Source organism: Boleophthalmus pectinirostris, unplaced genomic scaffold, assembly GCF_026225935.1.
Source record: "Boleophthalmus pectinirostris isolate CB_2022bp ecotype Guang Dong unplaced genomic scaffold, ASM2622593v1 HiC_scaffold_16, whole genome shotgun sequence".
NCBI classification, from domain to species: Eukaryota; Metazoa; Chordata; class Actinopteri; order Gobiiformes; family Gobiidae; genus Boleophthalmus; species Boleophthalmus pectinirostris.
Window position 1 is genome coordinate 26,446,539 of NW_026571095.1, and position 27,151 is coordinate 26,473,689.

A 27,151-nucleotide genomic window follows, 5' to 3' on the forward strand; every position below is an offset into this window, starting at 1 on the left:
GTTACGACATTTCTTAAAGGCGCACTGTGTAACTTTTTGGTTAGGTGTCCGTCATCTGCTTGTTTCTGTGGATATGTCACTGCTTTTTCTAGAATGTTCCACAGTGTGACATTAAACAGGTCTACCTTACATTTATTAAATTACAGGTGGTTTTATAGCTGAAACGTACCTAGATAAACTGGTATTTTGACTGTGAGCGGATCTGACCTGAGTTGGTCTCCATGATGATAAAAAGATTGAATACCATGCTGTGAAACATTCCAGACAAAGCAGCAACATCTTTGTGGAGAAAAGCGTTTGATGGACACAACCCTCCACCAGAAAAGTTACACAAAGCACCTTTAAAGCTCGTGAGACTCAGTTTTACACAATATAGGACCTTTGGAAAATTTGAATACACTATAAAATGAATGGCTCGGAAGCTGAAAATTTACTTTACCAGTGCAGTAGACGAGGGGGACAAAGGAGTATTTCGTTCAGGGTTTTAGGGGCCCAGAATTTGACTCTTCCTATTAATTTATATTACAGGGGAGCCCATTTAAAGCTGTTGCCCTAGACCCCCAAATTTCTGTCGACCGGCCTGCTCGCTTTTGTACTTTCTCTCCTATACTTTTCTCCGTGCACCCATCAGTTCAGCTACACGCCTTACGACTCCAGAAACCCCTCAGTGATACACAAAACACAATAACACTCACAATTCGGAGTTTGAATTGACACCATTTGGCGTTTTCCCAATCGGAGGTGCCGCTATTTGCCAATTTCTATCTCTCTAACCTCTTCAGACCACCGCCCACTTCATCACGTGCACATGTTTGGGCTGTTTATCTTTTGAATATTTCATGCCACAAGTAAAAGCATCGGGAGAGGATGTATTTATGTCAGACAAAATGCGTTTCACTTTGCACAAGAGCCACTCCGGGCCATTACACGCTTACACTGTGGAATTACTGCACTCTGTCTGCGCGGCCTGGGAGTTTGTCTGGTTAAATAAGCAATAATTCAATGTCACTGGCCCTATTTGCTTATTTTAATAAACAGTAAAGCATAGCAGTGGTTTCCCGGTACAGAGGATGCGATTATTACATATTCTAACTGTGTAATGGGGAGGGTTGTGGCTGGGGATGCCTACAGAGCCTCAAGCAAGCTCCAGGTATCTGCTCGTTTACATGGAGACAGGCCATCGCAAAGTGGAATGCTTTTGTACTTACATGTGAAAGGAATTATTGAATCATCTAACGCGTGACAGAAGAGCATTATGTAGGTTTGCTTTTATAATGAAGCTAAGGTTTTCTTCTATTGCAGTGTTTTTATTAGGTGTACTTATTATAGGAGCCACTATAGTCCAAAAATTTACTCAAGCAAGACGTTACTTCAAGATAATATTATTCAAGTAGAAATACTATGTAATGGTCTAGGTAATTACTCAACTTAGTATGAAAAATAATTTGTTCCATCAGATTTTGAATTTTGTAACTCTGAAAAAACATGTTTGAATTATTTTTATTCAGAATTTTAGTTGCAGAAATTTTAAGTACACTTCACTTCATTCAAAATTTTCAGACTTAAAGAAATAAAAGAGATGAGGTTTTGATTAGGCTAATTCTGACCAATCAGATTCACTTCACCATTTCCTGCTTGTTACTACATTAGATTGGATCACTTTGGATAGACTACTTAGGCCTTGGCATCTTGAATCTGTCCTAATTTTTATCACTGTGAATTTTACGCTCTGAATGTTGATTGTTGAATTTGAGGGCTTGAAAATATTTGTGTGACTATTTCAAAGGTGATTTTTATTTATTTGTTTTTTGTATATATCACATTTTAAACACTTAAAAAGTATACTTAAAATTTCAGCAATTAAACTACAGAATAAAAATAAAAAATTCAAAGCGAGAAATTCTAAGTCTGATTGAACAAATTATCTTCCATATTGGAGAGTAATTGTTGGGATGTAGCAATCTAATTTATAATTTTAAGTTAATAGAATTGAAAAGACAAAACATTAAATAATAGGGATGTAACAATAACCAAAATATCATGATATCGTATCATCGAAAGTCTCACAATAATATCGTGGACCATCACAATATATTGGAATTAGAAGTCTCTTTGCTTAAAAAAACAGAGGAAACTACATAGACCATGATCCTTTGCTCTGTTTCATTCCAGTCTACATGTTGAAATAACAGTTAATAAGCACTTTTAAATCTTAATTGTTTGGATTATGATGAGAGAAAAGCAGCATGTTCACAATTTGGTTAGCCTACATAAAATATTGAAATAAATATTGTACCGTGAGATGCATATTGTGAAAATTAGATATTGTTAAATCCCTATTAAATATTGCTCGAATTTTGGTCTTTTAAAAGGATAGACACAAAAATGAGACAAACTAAATCATATCTGAAGGAGTGGGGAAAGGAACAAAGTTCGAATCATTTCATATTGTCGACATAAAGCCTTTGTCAGTTGTAGACTTGTGTAGTTTTCACACTGCCTGTTAGGTCGACGTAGAGCTGTGCTTGGGCCGATGTGAACATGACAGCCTCTTTCTGATTCACATTAAACAGCCAATCCGAGAGCGCTTCAAACAGGAGGTCTGAGAGCATCTCCGCTCGCTTTCTGGACGTACACAGTGCTTGGAATTGGGTAAAAAAGTGCTCGGATCATGTTGAGGCCTATTTAAGAGACGGCTACTTCTCTTTTTCTGCTGTCACTAGCACTTACACTTTCTTTCATGTGTTCTGTCCACTTGTGTAAAACACTGTTTTCACCTGTGTCTGAAAAAAAAAAAGTGCATCTGTGGTGTTACGTCAAAAATGACCCGGCAGAGAGTGGCTGTTTTATGTACAAGCTGTAGGCTGCTCTGTGGATCAAATATGGCTCATGTGTTCCCACAACACACACACACACACACACACAAAAGGTCGTCTTCACCCTTGTGAACTCTCTCTTTCTTGCAGCACATTGATACATTTTAATCTAAAATAAACCTTGTCATATATAAACAGGGTTTTAGTGAGATATTATCAGCTGATTCTGTTGCAGCATCAGTCAACATGAGCATTCACTGTTTATGAGGCGCTGGATCAGATTTTTGGTCATGACAGTGATTTGAAGACAGAGAGGAAAGTGAAGCTGAGGAAGATGTGTCTGAGGATGAGGATGAGGGCAACAGACTGAATAAAAGAAGTGGACTTAGTGATTGTGACGTCACCCACAGCGTTTGGCGCCGCTCAAATGAAGCTCACGGTTACAGGAGCGAATCTAGAGCAGGTTATATGTTATGAATAGGATTTTTTGGACGGACAAAACAGCCAAAAAAAAAATTAAAAATCAGGATCATGTGTCGCAGGTTAATACGTATATTTTAAGACCTGACGAGGTTCACAGCAGCAGGTACAGAGAGAAGGACGACAGATCCTAACATAAGCAATTGGAGCCAGAGTCAGAAGGAGCCGGAAAGCCTCCTGGAGAACTTCCTATTTGGAACGGTGGCTACAGCGTTAGTTATGTCCATTCATATATACGTCTGTGGATGAGGATGAGGTTCAGTATGACCCTGAACAAGAGCACACATGTGGTGAGGAGAACCCAGATGTCACAAAGACTGAAAGAGACGTCTTCAAGTCAAGAAAAAGTGACAGTTCATGGTCACCAAGCCTCTTCACACCCAATATAATTATACTTATATAAATTAGATTTATATTATATGTATTATATATAAAATTATTATGATTATAGTATAATTATATAATATAATTACAAATTTTTCACTATAGGAAATATAATTAGTGAATTTAAGCAGTTTTTGTTCAAAAACGAGTGGTATATTTTAAGATAAAAGGTCTGTGCAGCCAAAAAAAATAAAATAAATAAAAATGTTTCCATGGACATGAACACATACTAAGTTAGTTATGAGGGGAAAAACAATATTGGATTTCTAGTGTTTTTAAGTATTTTCAGGCTGAGTTAAATCACGGGTCAAATTTGACCCGGTAACACTAAAGACGCGTGTAGCTTTCTAACACAATACAAGGGTTAAAGCACATTGTCATAAAAATGAAATAAGTTCGGTGATGAGTAGGTCTGGGTGTCATTAAGAAGTTGCCGGTACATACCTCGATACACAGGCAGTGATACAGTGAGCTTTTGAGTCGACATGATATATTTAAAAGCAATTCAATATGGTACAACAAAACTAAAGGCTAAATTATGTCTGTGATACTAAAAGTCTTTGTTAAACCACTTCTTGTGCAAACTGAATATGAGACACACACATTTTAAATAAATAAAAACTGTGAAAATGTCAAATGTGTCGCCTAAACGAGTTTCCTTCCACTAAACAAGCAACAAAACTGTAGCGCTGTAACAAAGTAATTTACTAAAATAGACCAAAAAATACTCTTGGCGATATATCGATTAGGGATGGGCATGATTAGTCGATTAATCGATAATTGATCATTAAGAATTTCATCGATTACGTTAATTTTAATCGACAAACCGAATGTAGGTTGCTGTGTGTAGCGTGACTAAACAGGAGTCTGAACATGTGGCTCTCTGCACTCAGAAGGAGCGAGCAGCCTGCAACGTACTGAAGTGCAACGATGACTTGGTACAAGAAATTCCACACTTTCCGTTGCGTTCGGGACAAGTGTGAGTCCATGCGCACAGTTTACAAAGCAGCACATATGTTTCGGTGTCCAGTGAGAAGAAGTTTTGCCAGGTGAGAGTCGCGCAATGTCGATGACGAGTCCCCACCTCCCACCTCCCGTACGGTGTCCTGGTTTTGACAAACGCAAATATGGTCACACTAACCTGTATTCACCTGAGTCATGTCTTTTAATCCAACAGAAGTTGAACCGCATCAGCGACACAAGAGCTGTAGTTTTATCTTCGCTTAGTTTATGCAAATTAGCGATGCGGTTTTAAGTTTCGTTTCTGTGAGAGTTGCGCAAAAATTAATTAAACACATTATAATGTCAAACGGGCTGATGTGGCTCTAGAGTCGTTACGGTTTATATGTCGTAAAGTTGAATTTATTTATGCAGATTAGTAGTGCAGATAGTAATAATAATGATGATCATTTTAATATAAAAACGTTAATGATTAATCGATCGTTAATTCTTCCGATGATCGATTATGAAAATTTCATCGAATGCCCATCCCTAATATCGATACAACAACCCACGATATCAATACTGCATCATCACATTAAACAATACGATATATTGACATTTCAATATTTTTGCACACCCCTAGTGATCAGCTGATGCCTCTTATACAGTTCATGGTGAGTGTTTGTGGTAAACGTGTACAAGGCTGACCCAAAATTGAAGTAAACAGAAGTAAATCTAGTGCACACGGTTGGTCCAGAGAGTGGTCATACTCACAGTGTGAAGACTAACCAAAACTACAATTTCACATTACTGGTTTTAAGTTGATGAGTAAATAAATGTAACCTACTACCCACACTTCGCCCAATCTATTTCGCCTTTCGTGCACAGCAAACGCAAGAAATTTCAATCCATTCAATCCATTTTGTTAGCAGAAAATCCCAAAACGTGCGCTGTCCCTTTAAGACGTCAATCCGGCACATATCCTGTGTTTTTGTCCCTGCAGTGAGGAGGACAGAGCTTTGATTTGACATTATCAAAGGAGCACAGAGGAGTGAAATATGTGTAACCCGCCTCATATCACAGCCTTCCCCCTGCCTCCTCTGACCAGCTCCTCTAATGCCCTTTTATTGGCAAGATTTCAGCGCCTTGTCTGCCAGACCTGAGCCAGCTCCAGTCTAAATGCCTTTTTTATCTAATGCCCCAAAATGGAAAAAATATAGCAATAAAAGTGAGATGCACAAAAGGTGAAGGAGAGGTAAAAGTAATAATGTTTGTTGGGAAATATCGCAGGCTTATATGCGTCAGTATTGGCGGTTCACATAATACAATTGTTCATGTGTAGTGTTTACTTTAGACTTAAGTGTCACATTTTAATATAAACCCATTCATTTATGCAACTCAAATATGCCTGACATCCACTTGTACAATGTGCCAAAACAAGATTTGAAAATGCTCAGGCGGGCTAGGATCAAGTGGATATGAATATGATACTAGTATTTACGGGTTTCACCAATGATATACACTTCCAGTCAAAAGTTTAGACACATTTCATACATTTTATTCATGTTTCTTCTTTATTTCCATGATTCTTTACACTGTAGATTCTCACTGAAGGAACTATGAATGGCCACATACTGAATGGAATGTAGTAAACAAAAATAAACTCAAAATAACTCAAATTTGTCATAAAAATTGGAGGAGTGTAACGGTATATGTATTCGTGCCGAACCGTTTTGGTGTGTGGCAGTGCACGAGTGAGTTTGCGCAATTTGTGTGTGTTTACATTCCACCACTACATGTGCAGCTACACAGAAGGCTCAGCTCTTTAATATTCATGAGGGAACTCCATGTCCATGTTTGGGGTGACAGTGTTTCCCGCTTTATAGTTAGAGCGGCCACCTTGACAACGCTTGTCCCACACCTTGACTCCGTCCTTCCGAACCACGTGAATCCTCGCAGCACTATGGTTGTTGCGCCCTGATCCTCACTTTCACCTTTCGCCGGCACAGAATCTCCCCCTCCCCTACATAGCCACGACCATTGTCCCTGGGAAAGTGTATTTTCAACCGCTGGGGACATTTTAACTGCAGCAGATCTGCACTTACTACAGACAATGTGGACAAGCTGTTTTTTTTCTGGCCAAAAACATGAAGATTGCATAAAACTTCACAATTTAAATGTTAGTGCTGCGCTTTACTTTTTAAAAAAGTTTTGTTTACTGTTTACAAGGAATTTATTTTTTAATAATGTTTCATACATTTGTTGCTTATTTGAGAATATTTTTATTTACCGTATTTTACAGGCTATGAGGCGCTCTGGATTATAAGACTCACTGTCATTAAATGGTCTATTTTCAAACTTTTTTCACAAATAAACCGCACCGGACTTTAAACAAAACACAACAGTTTGATGGGTCAGTGGGACTTTCTTTGTTGCGTTCACGGTGACTCTGGGCTTTGTTCAGTTGTGGCGTGTAGGGAGGGTGCTGTCTGGGGCCGCTGGATTGTCGGCGTGTTCGCAGTGACTCAGTTGTTCAGTTTGTGCCTAGAAGTGGCACATTGCACTCGCTTTTTCGGTTCGTTCCTCCGTTCCGGCGTGGAGTGGAGTGATGAGTGTGTCTGCGGGTGTTTTTGCTGCATGGTTACTGTCTGCTCCGTGTGTGTTTGCGTGCGCTGCGGGTGGTGCGGCTTTGTAGTTTACTGAAGTCGTTCTGGGACCCCTGAGTGGATTCATGTATTCACGCTCTGGATTGTGGGGCGCACAGTTATTTTTTTGATGGGGTTGGTGGCTCAAGAGCGCGTCCTATAGTCCGGAAAATATGGTAACTTATTAGTATTACCAAGCTGCACTTTGCATTTATTTTAATTTCCCGTTTGTATAATGTTAAAACAAATGGTTGCTTTAATAAACACAGAAATGGTTTTGCATTTTGTTCCCATACTGTACCAAAAATGAACCGAACCGTGACCCCAAACTTGAGGTACATACCGAACCGTGATTTTTGTGTACCGTTACACCCCTAAAAAAATAACCTCAGTTTGCTTTGACCACTGCTTTGGACACTTTTGGCATTTCTTGACCCTGACGCAGCACACGGTGAAGTGAAAACCATTTCAGGAGACTTGAAGCTCATTACAAGAAGGGTTACCATGTTTATAGTTGGCTTCTGGTAAGATTGTGTTTAAAAAAGATCAGATTACGTTTTTTCAGCAACTAACAAGCTGCGAAGTATCAATTGTACTACATTAATACTCAAATGTAGTGTGGATTATCAATATTGATCAGGGTAAATAAAAAAACCCAGAAGTGTAACAACATTAAGACTTCCTATACCATCTAAAGTGGCCTATATTACCGGAAAAAGCGACCAATTATTCCCCTACTATAAGCGGTAGCAATTACAAGCCATTTCCAAATGAATCGACTTCAATATTCTCCATTACTTTTCTGTCACTTCCATTAAACGGAAACAAAAAAAAAAGCTGTCCGTATGCCCGCTGTTGACAAGTCATTTTCCATTTCCCCTTTTCTAGGAACATTACGGTACGGCGGATTTGGACTCATTCCTCAGACAAAGACAGAATGAGAAGTCCTCCGAGCATTTCCAAAGTTGATGGACACAAATTATGCACCACTCCAGACTGCCTTTGTGAGCTTTAATTGGAATTATAATGGAGCCTGTTCCCTTTTGAGAGGCAAATGTATTTTCTTAAAGTGGCTCTTTATACTTATTCAAACACTCACCTTAATGCATTCCTGTCGCGTTTTTATTATTAGAACGAGAAAACAGGAAGTGCATCATCTTTTACCTTCGAAATTCTGGATTAGAAAGAGAAAGATCTTCAACGTTTAGAGTAAAAAACAGTGGAGCTTCTTGTCTCCATGGAGATGTTTTTGCTCTGCTCTGAGATCAACATATTTATTTTGTCTTTACTGAATTACAAATGTTGTCGTGAGAGCAAAATGCCTTGAAAAACATGTATTCTAATTAAGTGAGACCCCGTTTCCATAGATCTGACCTGTGACTCGGACTAGACTCCATGTTTAAAGGTCGTATATTACAAAAAATGGATTCTTGTGAGCGATAAGAATCTGTGTATCATTTGTTCATTCGTTTTTCAATATAAAACCCAAGATAAGAAAATGAAAAAAAAAACATCTATTTTCTTCATTATTTGTCTCAGAAACCAAAATGAAAAAACGGATAACGATTCGTTTTTTCAGTTTTCGATTTTGTGTTTAAATGAATAAGGGAAAAATGGATTACAACCATTTCCCGTTTCTGGACTTAAACTGCGATTCTGGACTTTTGCGCCACATACGGACTGAAGCAGGACTGAACCAGGACTGAACTTGCCTGGCCAAGTTATCATGGCTCTTCACAGTCACAAGTCTAACAAGTTTTGATCTTAACGGTTTTGAAATTTCCAAAACAAATTCATTTCATTGTTTAAATATCACAGTGAAGGTCAATTCATTATTATTGGATGTTTATCTGTGCTTAAGGTTCTTAAAAGCCTGCGCGGTTGAAAGCTGGCATTGTTCATTAGAGGTACTTAACATGCACGCTCACTCACTTTATCTGAAGAGATCATCGAATGTTTCAGCAGTGCCTGGATGAGTGCGAGGAGAAACCTTGAATCTTTAGCAGGGTTAATACCAATCTGGTGCAGGCAAGTGAAGGCTGAAAGTCTAAACTGAGAATGTCTCGTTTTTTTCCTTTGCATTTTGCTAATAGACATAATGAAGATTCAACGCTAAGATTAAGATTAAAGGGCCCATATTACGACTTTTTAAAATCTATGTTATAATGTTGTTTCCTCATCACAAACACATCAGGAGTTGTGCTTCTTTCAAACGGAAAATCTGTGATGTGTTTTTAAACTTAATACACCTTTGCTAGAATCATTTGGATAGTTTGAGCCCTGGAATTGCCAATCTCTCCTGAACTAAAGTAGCCTGATTCATCCGCCGGTTGTACATTGTTTCACTTTGTACAAACCTACATTCAACCAATCGCTGCTATTTGGTCATGACGTATGTAATGCGCCACTAATGGGGTTAACTGGTATATTAAGCTTTTCCCAAATCCCGTAGGAAGAAGGACAATAACGTCTTTCCCCTTGATGAAATTTACCAAACATTCTCTTTATTCTGGCTTTAAATCCTCCTTGGGAATCCTTGGGTTCTTGGGCTCTTCGCTGATTGGCTGGTGTCCGAATTTGCAATTCCGGGGTTTTTGCGAACTGCCTAGTGTATTTTGATTCCTGAACGAGTGGCTGGAGAGAAATGAAATTGAGCGGAGGCACTAGGTGGCACCAGCCTGGCTAGAACTAAAGGTAAAAGTTTGCTGAAAACTACAGCTGCATGACATCACAAGGTGGAACAGAGCATTTTGACCTTTAGAGATGTAGACACCCTAATAATAAAGGATAACTCAAACATGTGTGAATGATACAAAACACAACTCCAGGTATTATTATTTATATGCTTGGGAGTAAGAAATGCAATTTCGATTCTTAATATGTTTCATATGAAGAAATGGCAATAAACTTTTTTTGAATTTGAAATTGAGACTTGATACTTGATATCACAATGATACTAAAACACTTTTTATTTAGGGAAGAAAATGCCATTTTCAACATTAAACCAGGCTAACAAAACTGTTAATATGCTACTTTTTCCTCTTGAAATGCCTCGACAAGACTTAATCCAAAGAACTATGACTTAAAAGTGCTTAGAACTGTATCTGTTGTACTCTACACTGAAATGGATCAAAGCATTACAATGCTTTTTTAACCTGGGTTGAAGTGGTGGGTTTTTCGTTTTTCTTCATACAAATTTGCTAAAATCACTGCGATATCAGCAGCGATGAAACGTCATTGTTACGGTTCCAAATGTTGGGATGGGCCCAGAGATGCGCCCATCGTAGACCATCGCATGATCCCGGGTGAAAGGACCAGCACAGAGCTCCGTGCTGCACAGGGCTAATCGCAGCTGATGCCCGATTGTGCTTTATGGACCCCCTGCTCCACGGGCTCGGGGTTCTCTCAGGGGCAGACCTAGATTCCAAATCCTAGTCCAAGATTAGTCCTGGTTTGGTCCTGGTTTAGACCTGGTTTAGTCTTAGTTCTTAGACTAAGTGCTTAGAACTGTATCTATTATAGTCTACACTGAAATGGAGCAAAGGATCATGGTCTACGTAGTTTCCTCTGTCTTTTTTTAGCTATTGCTGCACCATAACTCTTAATTTAAGAAAGAGGCTTGTAATTTGATATATTGTGATCGTCCATGATATTATTGTGAGAACTTTGACAATACAATATCACAATATTTCGGCTATTGTTACATCTCTATCATTCAGTCATACTTACGTAAACATGGAATTTATTGTTACATTGTTTAGTAATAATACAATACAAATGCAAGATTTTCTCCTACAAAAGAACATATTTTTCGTTTCCCTCTTCCCCTGTAGGCACGCATCCAAGTACTTCATAATTTCCATATCCTCCGAAGCACCCGTTTTCACACTAATAGTCAATATTTTCTGTTTTTTTCCCGTTTTTCTCTCCAGATCTCTTACAAGGCGGTGAGTTCATTTGACCCCGAGCTTGACCTGTCCAACCAGAGCGGCAAAGTGGTGAAGCAAGCCAATGAGACCACCCACACGTTCACCGGCCTGGACCCCGGCTGCACCTACTCCTTCACCCTGCGAGCCAGCACCGCCAAGGGCTACGGGCCACCGGTCATCACGCAGTTTACCACCAAGATCTCAGGTCAGCCATGCCTCACACACAAGAACACACAGAATGTTTAGAGTGGTTAGTAACACTTTATAATAATACTGAAGAAGACATATTGTTCTCGTGTTTGCTATTTAGTTTTAATCTATGACAACCATGGATTATTATGTTTATGTCTAATTTGGACTTTTTAAATCACAATTTGGATCGAAAACTGCTTTCATTGGCATCAAAAAGACCAATTTAAGAAAGTAAAATTGTACAGAGAACAACGATGAAAACAACTTCTTGAAAATAAGCCATTAAACATTGCTCAAATAATGGTGATTGGTCAATAGGGGGCGCCACACTCCCTAACTTGACCTAGATAAACTTAATAATAGAAAAAAAGAAGCAAATAAAAAGTATTGCACCGGATTTTCATTCAGGAGAGAGAAAGAAGAGAGGATGAAGAGACAGAAAGGGGAGGGTGAGGGAAGGGGTGTAGAGATAGAGGAGAGAGGAAGAAAAGATGGAGAACAGAGAGGGGGTTGAGCGTAGAGATCAGAGGGGTGGAGAGTAGCAAGATAGAGGGGGGAGAGAGAAAGAGAGAAGAGTGAAAGAGGGTGAGAACAGAGAGAGAAGAGTGTAGGATGAGAGTCAAATAGCAACAGTGACCAGAGAAAGGAGAGAGGGAGAAGAGAGGGGGGAAGGGAAAGTAGAGATACGAGGAGAGAGAGAGACAGAAAGAAAGGAGAGAAGAGAGAGAAGAGAGGGGAAAGAGACAGAGAGACAAAGAACGATGCGGGAGAGAGTAGAGATACAGGGGGGAGAGAAAGACGGAGAGACAGAGAAAAGAAAGGAATAGATGGGAGAGAGAAGAGAGGAGGAAGAGACAGAGAAAAAGAAGGATGGGGAGGGAGAGCGGAAAGACAGAGGTAAAATTCTTATAAATATTAACAACACAATTAGTTCTGTTAGTGTTCGCTTTTCACAACTTTCAGAAACCAGTGCAGAGTTTCGCCATCAATGTAAAACATAACTAGCATGGTAACACACACTTCCTGATTCTCTGACAATAAAACGCTTTATAATTAGATGTGAGGCTACTTATACATATGACTGTACTGGAGCTCAAATACTTGGAAAATAAAATCTGGAAATATTTTCAAGTCAATTTATACACCAAAAAATTTGAAATTATTATTTTTTTTTAATTATCACATTATATTATAACAATCAATACACAATATCATCAATATTATCTTTACATTCAGAGTCTGATTTCATACAGATGGCCACATACTAGACAAATGGAAATGTACGATATAGTAAAAACACAGAGGATTTCACTAAATTGGGTAAAAAAAAATAAAAGAGCAGCTCATTAATTATTTAAGTAGTTGTAGTCCAATTAGGGGGCTTATAAAGCAGAGCTGTTATCTGTGAGTGTAGAAATAGTGTTTTGATGCATGTTTTTTTTTTCTTTGTCTGTGGAGTTTGTCATCTATAAATCATAACTCCAACAAAAGCTATCCCTCTCCCTGCCGTGTAAACGCATGTTACTTCTGCACATTTGATCCACTTTGAACTCAGGTTTCTTGAAGCTACTAGTGGCAGGAGCAATTGTTTCACTGTTATTGCAATCTTTTCAGTTGAGAGACATGAGAGATATGGCTCTGAAGGCAGACAGGGCCTCGTAAGATAAAAGTGGGACGATTGTCACTAAGATGTAACTGTCTTATTCTTTCATATGTGTTTTCATGCCTGCTTTTAATTCTAATAAATTTAAAGCTCGCCATACGACTACAGGATAATTTGCCTGATTTAGACCCTGTGATTCTGAAGCAGCTGCTCTCCTTGTGCATGTATCAGTTAGGGCTGTCACGATGATTAATGTTGAAGTATGCTGCTGGATTGAGTATTGGCCCCATGATATTGATTCCCCAAATCTTACCCAAATTTTTTTTGCAACAAAATTGTACACACGATCAATTCTGAACCCCAAACAATACTGTTCTAGCTTTCATATATTGAATGATACGTCAATATATTATTCATCATGACAGGCCTAGTGCAACTCTGAGCTGCTCTTTCATATCGTAACCACAAAACATCTAGACAGGCTGGTGCCACCTAATGCCAGGAATTGGAATATACTAGACGGTTTGCATGAACCCCGGAAGTGTGAGTTCGGGCACCAGCCAATCAGAGAAAAGTCACACATTCTGTGTTGGCAACGATTCCCAAGATCGAGGATTTAAAGCCGGAACAAAGAGAATGTTTGGTGAATTTTATCAAGGGGAAAGACATTATTGTCCTTCTTCCTACGGGATTTGGGAAAAGCTTAATATACCAGTTTGCCCCGTTAGCGGCGCATTACATACGTCACAAACAAATAGCAGCGATTGGTTAAATTAAAAAAGTACCCGCCTACCGTCGAGAACAAATCCTAATGCTGTGAGGTCAGACGGTTTCCATGAAGTGAAACCAGCTGATGAATCAGGCTTCCAAACATCACCACGGGAACTAAAACTGAGCGTCATGACGTGACGGACACGGAGGAAATGGCAAAAAGGACCATGATTACTTTTCATGTAAAACTATCCGGTTGAACATTAGTATTCATCTATGTCCTTTTGTCCAATTTAGTAATTTACTGACAAACTGATGGCGCCCAGATGACAAAACACCACAAATTATCCAGTTTAAGCATTCTTTAAAAAGCAGAAAGTGAGAAAAAGATGACAGTAGAGCATGTGTCATGTCCTGTTTACATAGTTACAGTTTAGATCTGCAAACATGTTCGGAGATGTGTTTTTTGTATCAGTTTGTCACTTCATATTTCAGTCTTTTTGTCATTTCTTCTAACGTGGCTCACACCAGACTGATATTTGTTACTTTGAACTGAGTTCTACACATTATCAGTCTGGAAGCGCTCTCATTGAAAGCGATCGGAAAAGGCAGGGCGTCATGACGACTGTTTGAATCTGATTGATCGAAAGCTTCACAACAGCAGAACAGAAATGGAAAATCAAAGTTAAGTTAAATCCAGTTGAGAGACGAGCACAGACATCGTCCCTGTTCACACGTTCTGCATCTTTTTCACAAATAAAATAGGCTGAAGTACTGTTTTGGTTGTTCTTTGAGGTCCTTCCCCTTTGACTTACACAAACAAACCTCATTGGTCGCCCACCACCTTGTTGGACCCTAACGCAGCAGAATAATAAATCTCACGAGAATCCACCTGGTTGTACGAGGTCACAATTCTTCTGGACATGTTTAAAAAGTGACCTTTGAACAGACTTCTATTATTGAAACATAAATGGCAAATCTAATCTCAATGCTTGTCAGGAAAATCATGTTTTTTTCCATACATCGTCCAGCCGTACTGTTCTTGTAAAATGTGTCTTATATATTCTCCTGTATTGTGCCCGTAGCTCCCTCTATGCCCGCCTATGACCAGGAGACCTCTCTGAACCAGACGGACACTACAGTCACTGTGCTGCTGAAGCCGGCCCAGAGCAGAGGAGCACCTGTGAGGTAAGTCTGGAAGACATGAAAATAAGTCCAGCCAACTAAGCACAAAATAAAGCACTTTACTCTGCACAAATCTTTGACAGCTTTTTAAAGTAGAGCTAAGGAACTTTTAGACCCACTTTTTCTCATTTTTTCCTCAGTAAATTGTGTCTTATGCTCATTATTGACTCATTAATTACGCCATAGCCACTCCAAGATCTTCAGTTCTATACATTTTCTATTGCTCTGTTCTTTCTCGAGTCAGAACCAAACATATTCGTCCAAATTCGTTGTTTCAGTGAAGCATGTGAATCAAAAGAGCTCACTGGTCACATATCATTTACAAATAAAATGACATTTCTCTCACCTCAGATGAACAGAATTTAGTGCTTTGTTCATTGATTTTTTTCAGTTCTCTGTGATACTTTTTCTTTTTTTTTCCTCATAAGCAGCCATATTTGTTTCGATACTGTAGACCATGTGTGTCCCTGATTGGTTAATTCAGGGGTGTTCAACTTTAATTCACATAGGGCCAAAATGAAAAACTGGGACTAATTTGTAGGCCAAACCTTCTTTCAAGATACGTAATGTTAGACCTTTTCTTATTAAAATAAATGTTTAATAATAATTTAGCTTAAACACTGAATCCAGAACAAGCATATTGTAGAATAATAACAACATTTTAAACGTAAAGAGATGTGCTGTGGCTCAAGCTACTTTTTCCCAAACAAGAAAGCGTAAATCCTCGTCAGCACCACACGCTCTTACTGCTACATGATTGGTTGTAGACCTGCCGAATTAAAATGTGGTCATCTTATCATCGCGATCGACTTAAGTAGAGATTATGACTGATCGATCTTCCGATTTTTGAGCCCTACTACTTACATTTATTCCATTATAGCTTAAAAATAACTAGAAAAACAAACAACCTGTAACTTGGTCCGGTTTGGTCTCCATGAAGATAGAAATGTTTAATACCGTACTGGGAAACATTCCAGTCAAAGAAATAAAATCACCATGGAGAAAAGCGTTTGACGGACCTTCCACCGGAAAAGTTAAACAATGCACCTTCAAATTTCCAAAACTAAAAACTTAGTCACAAGCATTTTCACTTCAGCCCTAAACTTTCGCACAGTTAATGTAGCACAACCTCAGCACCGCCGCGTATCAAAGCGTTGTTTATCTGGACTACATGGAGGGGAACCTGTGGGGGAATTGTCTGCCTCCTCGTCGGCGTGCACCTCGTTTCGCGAGTGGTATTTGTTTGTGGATTTTGATCGTGAGAAAAGGGAAGCTCGCTCCTTTGAAGATGAGAACAAAGTGGAGCAGATCAGGCGAGCTCGGGGATCTTTTCCTTTACATATCTTTTATGTGCACAGCTGGTCAAACCCGAGCCTCCACGCACGCAGGGGGAGCCGGGAGTTTCACCTTTCAAGCATGCATTTATTAGGAGTTATTAGAAACAGGGCGTGAGTCATAACCATATTTTACCTTTAGCTATATGGTGTTTGTGAAGACGCTTGGTACTTGGTCTGGTTCAGCAGATAACTTGTGTTGTGGACAATTACAGTGAATGGAGCGGGGTACGTGGTGTAGCTCCTAGTAAATAAAGGCCTTTTAACTATATTTTTCCTTCTTTGGAGTAACCTGGAGTCTGTTGTGTTTTAAGTTTTGATCTTTTTTCCAAGAGCACCCCCGACCTGCTCCCACTGTTTGGAACACCTGCAGCAAACAGCCACAATTTAGTGTTTTCTGTAGGTCCTAGTGTTGTTGTAATATTAAGAGTTAAAACTAGACTCAGTGCTGAATTACGATGCTGCAATGATTAAAAAATAAAACACTATTTAGACAACATAATGTGATTTTCTTCACTGAATTTTAGCGCTTTCTTTTATATTCCCATGTGGTTTTGTATTTCTGTAATCTTTCATTGGTCCAGGTAGGTTCCACAATGGTCCATGGACATATACTAGTCTATGTGCTCTTCTGATGCTTGAATTTATTTGTTTGGAGGAGAAGACCCTTGATATGTCTCGCCATCTCCTTTTTAAGTGGGTCCTCAGCTTAAGATCATTCTGACACAGCTCAAAATCATTCTAAAACTATTCAGGAAAGGTTCACTTCTGTCCTGCGAATGTGACTTTTTTTTAGTATTGATTCTTGTACAAATGAGTATCTAGTTTTGATACTAATTTTATTATCGATTACAATCTGACTTTCGATACTTTGACAACCCTAGTGCGTACAGTATCTTACCTGGCTACCCAGTTTAACTGCTTACATTACTTCTACCACTAGTTATTTCATACATGTGCACTGGTCAAAGGTTTTAGAACACCACTCTTTTGCAAGTTTTTTACTGTTTACTGTTGCCCAAAACATATTCTAAACTTTTGATTCATGAAAATGTCCACCTTTGGCAGATATAACAGCTGAACACACTCGTGGCTCGTTCTTTTTACAATAGAAATCTAAATATTCTTCAGAAAGTTCTTCCCAAGTCTGTTGCAGAAGTTCCCATAAATGTGTGGCACTTGTAGGTCGCTTCACTCTTCTGTCCAGTTCATCCCAAACCAGCTACATGGGGTTTAAGTCTGGACACTGTGCTGGACACTCCATGTTTTCAAGTTTACCATCTTGTTCTTTTTTCCTGAGGTAGTTTTGGCAGAGCTTGGACTTGTGTTTTGTCATTTTTATTTATTTTTTTAACCTCTGTCTGTTCAGTTCTTACCTTTGTACCATTTCATTCTCTTCATTGGACTTGCACGACTTGAATTGCAATAAATAAATGGAAAAATGAGGGTGTTCTAAAACTTTTGACCGGTAGTGTATAGAGAGATGTAGATGTAGATGGACATAACTAGTCTGCTAATTGCTGGGCTGCAAATGGTTCACAGTTCACTTTCTGTGGAAAAATGTCAGTTGCCTCATCATTCGGGCCTTAAAATGTTAATTTTAACCCACTCTACGCTATCCTGATGATTTTTATATGGTCTTTTTTGTCCAGAAATCAAGATATGAACATTAATAACAGACAAATCAGGTGCCTTTTCCCCCCAAGGCCACTCCTTCAAGCATTAGAAACAGGCTTGATTGGCAGCTTTTGCTCCAAGTTGTTTAAGATCAGGAAGGACCTCACTCCTGATTGGCTCTTTGGTCACATGCTCGAATTTCCAAATATGGAAGTTGGCTCTAAATTATCCTCTCTACTAGCCTCAATTTGCTTCATTTGGCTTCATTTGGCCGAACACTATGGGTGACGTCACATTCCTCAGTCCACTATACTGTGCATGGCCTAGGAATATACAGTTTTTTAGTGTTTTAATTTTAATTAAATTTCATCAGAAAGTGGTGGATTCAATTCTCTTAACGTCCAACAAGAATTTTCACCGACCATTTCAATCACAAAGAAATTCTCATTTACACCAAAAGTCCTTTAGTGAAAACATAGCTGACGGGTGTTTTTGTTTTGTTTTGTTTTCCCAATTTTTATTTATCGCCATACAACTCAGTGCAATACTATTCCTTTGTACGCCAATGGACTACTTTTTCTGGCAGCCTTGCATTGAACTTAACTGTTAACAATGCATGAAATCAGATTATAATATCTAATGCACCATCTCCAGACTTCAGCAGGGTATTTTTATATTTATTTATTTATTAACCTTTATTTAACCAGGTGAAAAACCCATTGAAATCTCCTTTTCATGGGGTATCTGGCGTGTATACCCGACTTACCCAATAAAATAATCATTTGTTGTAAGCCTATCTCTAACAAAAGGCCTTATTAGAAGCACCTCTAGTCCACGCGTGTGCCTGCAGCATTCTGTTTGAACAACTCATTGATTTCTTTTGTTATCTTTAACATGCAGCGGCCGTAGTTTAGACGCTATCTTCTCTGGATTAGCCGCTTTGATACTTGGTCTTTGTTCTTGTCTTTACATCCTCGTTCATTGTAAAATCGCGATATCATCTAACGTAAGGAGGCGTTATTTTTCTTCAAGCCCGTATGACAGGTTAGGACACGCATTTCGCTAAATCATGGGTAAAGCAGACCTGTTCTCCCAAAATCGATTTTTCAGAGCTTTTAATTATGTTATAGTTGTTTCCCTTTCTCATTTTACCTCTCAGAGTTGTATTTGTAATTACTTATTTTCAATACGCCATGTTGCCGTTCAACCCTGTTTTCTCTTCTTCAGTAGGGATGGAACAATAACCAACATATCGTGACATCGTATCGTAAAAGTTTTCACAATAATATCTTGGACCATCACAATATATCGAATTACAAGTCTCTTTACTTAAATTAAGAGTTACGGTGCAGCAACAGCTAAAAAAAAAAAAAGACAGAGGGAACTACATAGACCATGATCCTTTGCTCCATTTCAGTGAAGACTACATGAATAAACTAGAAAAGCACTCAGAGAGCGCAGACCTCCACCAAGGACTACAGTCCCCCACATATTAATTGTGTTTTCCATAAATATTTGTCTCGTATCTTTCAATTTGGAATATGAAAGAGGATCCCATTGTCCATCCCTGAGTCAAATTTCATGGGGTTTGGTCAATAATTAACCGAGATATTGAGAAACAAAATTTTTGGCAACATTTACCACAATGTTAACTAAAATTTCAAAGTGATCCAGAATCCAGGATTTCTTCCGGATCACCCCCAAAATGAAATCAGTTCTTCCTTTTCACATTTCCAACAAATCCTGAAAATTTCATCAAAATCGGTCCATAACTTTTTGAGTTATGTTGCTAACAGACAAACAAACAAACAAACAAACAAACAAACAAACTCCGGCAAAAACATAATAACAGTTCTAAGCACTTTTAAGTCTTAGTTCTTTGGATTAAGTCTTGTCAAGGCATTTTAAGAGGAGAAAGTAGCATATTAGCAGTTTTAGTTGTTTAGCCTCCACAAAATACCACAATACATATCGTACCATTAGATGTGTATCGTGATAATATTGTACCGAGAAATTTGGATATTGTTACATCCCTATAAATGAGCATCCTCACCATATCGTGAGCTTTCCCATGATAACACAATAAATATCGTATCGTGAGGGTCATATCGTGACAATATCGTATCGTGAGACTTGGATATCATTACACCCCTAATATACAGCCATTGCTCTGTACTAACTTTGTTCTCCAATTTTATTTTCTTAATCTGTGACATCCTAGGATTCAGGTACTCGTCTTCGTCTCAGGTAAATGTCTTCCTGGTTTGTGACCAAAGCGTGAATAGTCTAAAATGTCCAAATTATAACATAACGATCCACAGTTGTTAGAGAGTTGTTAGATTATAACTGTATAACAGGCACAAGCACAATATATCTTCATTTACATTACTGTATGTAAGATTTTAGTAAATATACATATTTATTTATATTTATTTTGGTAGTTTATTGTTGTACTTGGTTGTACATGGATGTGGCGTAGGCCCCCATAGAGGTAACTCTGTTACCTAGCAACCATGATGTTAACAAGAACCAGAACTTGCCTAAATTACACAATAGTTATGATTGGACTAATAAAAATAAGAAGATGGAGTAATAATTCAGGATTACTCAAACGTGTGAATGAAACAAAACACAGCTCCAGGTTTGTTTTTGAGGAGGTAACAGAATTATAATATGGCTTAAAGCAGGGGTCATCAAACTTTTTTCTCTGGGGGCCACATTATCACTCCTGGTTGTGATGTGGGGCCAGGGTCAGGTCAGCCGTATAACACAATTGTTTGACCCTGACCAAAATGACCACCAGCAGGCCTCATTGTGTAGTAAAAATGACTAGCCTGGTACAGCCATCCACAATACTAGATCAACACATAATTCCTGGCACATATTTGTTTATGGTTACTGATGGTCGTTACTAGTGTCCTAGTACTAATACGTGTAACTAGTCCTTAACTGCACTACGGACCTGCTGTCCTTAAATGTACTACAGAACTCTGCGTGTGTGTTGACTGTCACTGTTTCATCTCGTGACGAAAATTTGGCGACAAATGTAAATACATCTTAGAATTACTTCAATGTAAATATCTCATATAAATATAATTTTTAATTGGAAAAAAAAAAATCAAAATTCAAGATGCAGACATGTTATTGTTTGCGAAAAAGTAAAAAAAAAAAGGCCATGTCATCTTTTGAGGATTGCCTCATAGGGACAGTTTAAGTGGTGGGGGGGCAGAGGGGCTGGGGGCCGGTCAAAGGGCCGTGGCAGACCGGAGTTGGCCTGCTGGCCTTAGTTTGATGACCCCCTGGCTTAAAGGGTCGATATTACCCTACGTTCTGACCAATGTTATAATATTTTCTCATCAAAAACAGACCTGGAGGTGTGTTTTGTTTCATTCACATGTTTAACACAAAAACCCCGCATGAGGCTGAGCTTTTCTCCCAAACAGAAAACACTCTGTATTGTATGTTTAAACACCATACGCCTTCACTAGAATCATCTGGATCATTTCAGACCTGGAATTTCCCATCTCTACTGAACAAAGGCAAAAGGTAGCTATTGAACTTGGATTTTGAGAGTCTGAGATGTAGATGTGAATGAAACAAAACACAACTCCAGGTTTGTTTTTGAGAAGGTAACAACATTTTAAGCTCTATTTTTTGTAATATTAAACCTTTAACTGTAAACCTATGACAAATATTTACTGCAGGTTCTACCCTTTCAAACCAAGTAATGATAAAAAAAACACATTTAAACCTGACATACGCGTCTTGACACCAGCGATGCTAAACACTAGTGCTACCTTGTAAAGTTGAATTTCACAGCCTCTCCTCAGCACTGTCCCTTAAAGATTAGCTGTGCTCAGGCTTGTCAGATCCAGTTTCCGCCGCGCTCTCCGCCGGTGTCCAACGAAATCCTGCGCTCCCAGTGAGATGGACACTTGGACGGAGGTGGAAATTTTCGCTCGCAGGTACAATCTCGGGAGCTGCCATTCAAACGCGCCGACAATTAGGGAAGCCAGTAATTATAATTAAGAGACTGGGGTGAGTTAAGTGGCGTGCTGGGAAAGGAGAGGGGCTTTGTTTAGACTGAATGCCCTCCAGCGGGGAATACAGCCGGGCTAATTGTCCAGCGATGGCAGCACATAAACTCAAGCTCGTTAACGCTGCCTTTTGATGATATCAGTGAAATAAAGTTATAGTTTTGGAGGAATATTATGGAGTAAATTGATTTAAAGGAGCACTGCTCAGCTTTTCTGGTGCTTATCTCCATGGAAATGTTTTTTGTTTTTTGTTTGTCCGTGGTATGACAAAATTCTTTCAATGAATAGGGGCGACTCTCCACAGATCTGAATTAAATAACCTGCTTGTTTCAGTGGTTGTAGATTGGTTTAATCTTTTCTGTGGAACATTCTAGACAAAGCAATAGGCTCTATTCATGCTTATGTCACAAACGAGGAAGATGACAACTTCCGGTGTAGTTCCCGACATTGGTCTCACCGTCCGACTGTGATAAAATCCACTGAAGTAAATCTGATCAGCGGTAAAATGAAGACTGCATATGTATCTGCTGTTTGGAATAATCTTGAATTTTCTTCTTTACTTATTTGTAAAGAGACGGCACATATTCATGAACGTTTAAAATGTAAATATGTAAAGATCATAGCCGATCTGGTTCATTTTCATCTTTAGTCCCTCAGCAGGTTGATGTGAAATTATCTACAGGACAGGGAAAAGTACAGCAACAATCACACAAAAGTACATAAAACCAGCTCACTCACTATACAGACAATTCATTTCAAACAGTTCAACAACCCCTCAATATAAGAAAATGTTATTTGGTTAAACACAGTGACATATTTGGCTGTTGAACAAGTACCGTTTTAAAGCTTTAGAAAATTCAGATTCAGATTCAGAAAACTTTATTGATCCCATAAGGCAATTCATTTGCAGCATCTCCGAGCAAACACAAACACAAACAAACACACAGTGTGTCAGTCCAATTGTCGTCCACCAGTGGAACTCAATGCAAAATGCTGCCAATGTTGAAAGTTCTCCTATATGATCAGGCACTGTCATTTTGGTGCCATCGTCTCTTCTAATCACATGTACCCTGTGCGCTCGGAGTTGTGTGTCAGTGGGGAAATGATAAAAACTGAGGTATGGTTGTAATTGTTGACAGAACACTACAACGACATGGAGATAAAGAAAACTGGATCATTTAATTCATTTTGGATTTTGTCAGACTTAATATCTCAAACAAAGCCCACCGGAACTTGTCATCGCATGTTTCTAAACATCTTCCTGGTTTGTGACGTAAGTGTGAATAGAGAATAGAGCCTATAACACCTATTATGCATTACACCTTCAATATTTATTTTTTTATTAATATGATTAATATTAACATAATTTAAAACCATGCTTTAACTTAAGACTAATAGTTGTCAAAAGTGTCAAATCAATTAAGTCTACTAATTGATACTAAAACTAGTATTGAAACTAGATACTCATTTGCAGAGGTGGGGACTTGCAAGTCATGACATGGACTCAAGTCAGACTTGAGTCACTATTTTTAGGACTTTAGACTTGACTTAATAAAATGAAGTAAGACTTTGGACTCGACTTGGACTTGAAAGTCAGTGGCTTGAGAAGACTTGAGAAGCACTTTTAAATCTGAGTTCTTTCTATTCTGACAAGATCTTGTCAAGACAGGAAAATGAACTAAATTAATTTCTACAACCCTTATATAAATATATTATGAGTTTTTAAGTACATTTTATCTTAAAATTCATATAAATTGCAAAAATCTAAGCTATATTTGGAACTTTGGTTTAAACACTTGAAATAACTTGAAGCTCAAAGCAGACGACTTGGACTTGATTTGAACTTATGGGCCAGTGACTCGAGACTCGACTTGGACTTCCCTGTATTTGACATGGGACTTGACTCAGACTTAAGGTCAGAGACTTGAGACTTACTTGAGACTTGCAAAACAACGACTTGGTCCCACCTCTGCTCCTTTGTACAAGTATCGATACTAAAAAGTCACATTTACAGGACAGAAATGAACCTTTGCTGAACATCTTTAGAATGACCTTGAGCTGGATCAGAACAAGTATAAGAGCACATAGACTAGTTTACGCCCATGGACCAGTGAGGAATTACACAGACATAAGACCACATGGGAATATAAAAGGACATACTATCATTTCATGTTGAAAATCACAGTCTATTACTTAGTCTTTCCATACAAAAATATTAAACTGAGCCTGAATACACTATATCTTTAAGGTCAGAACAGGTTAATACTCATGTTAAAAATTAATTAATTGAAAAATTCTCTTGACTTTAACCCTGAAAGAACAAAACTGCTTTGGATAAGTGCAGCTGCTTCTTTTGTGAATAAACTTTGGCACTTTTGGTTCATGTGTCCTTGGTCTGTCTAAGCTCTGGGACATAAAAGTGTGCGGTGAGAGTGGGAGGAGATACGAGGCAGGTTTGAGACTAGAGCCACTAAAGCTTTTGAAGGTGTTTTTTTGTGCAGTGACAACTTTGAATATATCACGGTCCACTGAGAACTACTGTCTGGGCTGTGAGGAGTCAGGGTGGGACAGGAAACAAATGAATAATGTAGCTGATTTTGGTAAAAAGGGTCGACCATAGTTGTTTGTGGTACATTTGGTATATTGTGTAGTTGTCATTTTATCATCAGAATGTTCAGAAAAAGCTTCTAGATTGTTGTTGTTGTCATGTATAAGAAAGTACTTTTCTGTTATAGTCCTTTAAGTTCAGTAGGTAGTTCCAGGTACTTCTGACCAACCAGAGCCTTGAGTAGGGTTGTCAAGTGTCAAAAATCACATACTAATCAAAACCATTTGCTTGTTGTTTATTTGTGTGTTTATTAAACCAACAATTTGTTTTAACATTATACAAACAGGAAAATAAGATAAATGCAAAGTGCTTCTTGGCAATACTAATACCGTATTTTCAGGGCTATTAGGAGCACTCTAACCCCGTCAAAAACGACTGCGCAAGCCAGAGCACCCTATACATGAATCCACTCGGGTGTCCCAGCACGACTTCAGTAAACTACAAAGCCGCAACGCACGCAAACACGCACGGAGCAGACAGCGACCGCACAGCGAAAAACATTAGACAGCCACACTCATCACTCCACGTGGACGAGGAACTGAACGGAGGAACGAACCGAAAAAGTGTGCAATGTGCCACTTCTAGACACAACTGAGTCACTGCGAACACGCCGACAATCCAGCGGTCCCAGACAGCACCTTCCCTACACGCCACAACTGAACAAAGCCCAGAGTCACCGTGAACGCACCAAACAAAGTCCGACTGACCCATCCAACTGTTGTTTCGTTTAAAGTCCGGTGCGGTTTATTTGTGAAAAAAGTTAAAAAATAGACCATTTATTGTGTCTTATAATCCAGAGCGCCTAATAGCCTGTAAAATACGGTAAGTTAAATAAAATATTCTCAAATAAGCAACAAATGTATGAAATATTATAAAAAAAATAAAGTCATTGTGAACAGAAAACAAAACTTTTCCAGAAAAACCAACAAACTTTTTCCAGAAAAAACAACTTGTTCACATGCTGCAGTTACAATGTCTCCAAAACCCTTTTGCTAGGGACAGATGTGGCGGGTATGGGGGAGATTCAGTGCCGGTGAAAGGCAAAAGTGAGGAAAGAGGCGCAACGGCCATAGTTTTGCAAGGATTCACGTGGTCAAGGCAGGGAACAATTGTCAAGGCAGCCACTCTAACTATAAAGCGCTGTAGGAAACACTGCCACCCCAATCACGGACAAGTTTTCTCTTGTATATTAAAGAGGCGAGCCTTCCGTGTAGCTGCACATGGAGTGGAGGAATGTAAAGCAAAAGGAAAACAGAAAAGCAAATTAACTCGCGCGCAGCCCAGCACCAAACCTAACGTCCTTTACCAAAACGGTTCGGCACGAATACATGTACCATTACACCCCTAATCAATACTCAATCTAGTATGGAAACGAGATACTCATGACAACATCTAAAAAAAGCTTTTAAAAATTTGTGTTGGGTATCAAAATTGGTATTGGTTATCCACTTTATTCGAAATTGAGTTTTACATTTTATACCCTTGAGACATTGACTGAAGAATGGGCCAAATGTGGAGGACATATAATTCTAACTATGAACCAAGGCTCTTTGGTATCAAGTGACAATTTTGACATTTTTAATTATGTGGTCTGCACAGACTTGTAAATGGACATTGCTGACTTGCTAAATAATTCCAAATAGGGAGTGAACATGACTCTATCAGTTTGCATTGGAAAAAAAAAAAAAAACTCTGTAACTGCTGCTGTCAGACTCCCCTTTTTGGTCTTAAAATGTGTGTTTTAACCCATTCTACATGATCCTGCTGTTTTTATTTAATTGTTTTCCCATAAATAAATTCCTTTTCCTAATATGGAATTCAGCTCCAAATTTGCTCCTATAACTGCTGGCCTCATGAGCTTCATTTGACTGGAGCTGTGATGACGTCTACGAGTCTCCAAAAGATGCAACTAACCGATGTGCGACACTCAGTCACGCGTGTGTCTATCAACTTCACAATTCAACAAATAGTTTAAAAAATCTGAATGTTTTTGTGCGTGTGCTGTTATTGTTCGTAGATGACGCAAATGGTGATTTTCTTTTGTTTGTTTCTCAAAACCTGCGCAGGAAAAAAAAACAACCATCTACTTTTATCTTTCTACAATTTCTCCCAGCTCATATAAAAGAAATTTGCAAATAAACACGGCCTGGGTTTTGGGAAACGGTCCCAAAGTGCCAAACTGGGGAACATCGTGATTGCAGTCAAGCATGAATTTGGATTTCTCATAACTCAATGAAATTAGTCATTCGTCTGTTTTGCAAAAGTTCTCTTCACTTTAGCTGAGTCGCAGTGGTGGTAGTTGTAGCTCATTTACGAAATCGGTTTATAAAATAGTTTGGAAAGTGATTTTGAATGTAGGATTTGCTGTTTGGAAGAGATGTTTCGCTTCACTGGGCAGAGGAGCGGTTTTGATAAGCTGCTGATTGAGTTTGGGAGGTAATAGAACCCAGGCGTTCGTGGTCCACAGCAGATGTTTAGCTGTAATACAGGAAGGAGATGGAGAGATAGACAGAATGTGGAAAGTGCACGGATGACAAATGTCCCTTTCACACCAGTTTACCAGTCTCCAGGCAGACTATGGCGCTGGGAACACTCATTTCTTCATTAGTGGTGTACGCCAAATGCTTTCAATGAACAGTTATCTCACATTTTCTACTCGACGAGAGGT

At 38.8% G+C, this 27,151-nt stretch overlaps 1 protein-coding gene across 1 annotated transcript in view; it reads left to right on the top strand.

Annotated features, from left to right (window-relative positions):
• The window catches only part of LOC110153462 (protein tyrosine phosphatase receptor type M), a 583,698-nt gene that overhangs the window by 313,098 nt on the left and 243,449 nt on the right, over positions 1 to 27,151 (top strand). The window contains exons 10-11 of the mRNA XM_055151363.1: positions 11,200 to 11,401; positions 14,788 to 14,890. Coding sequence (XP_055007338.1) covers positions 11,200 to 11,401; positions 14,788 to 14,890 — 305 coding nt within the window. The remainder of the gene's footprint in view (positions 1 to 11,199; positions 11,402 to 14,787; positions 14,891 to 27,151) is intronic.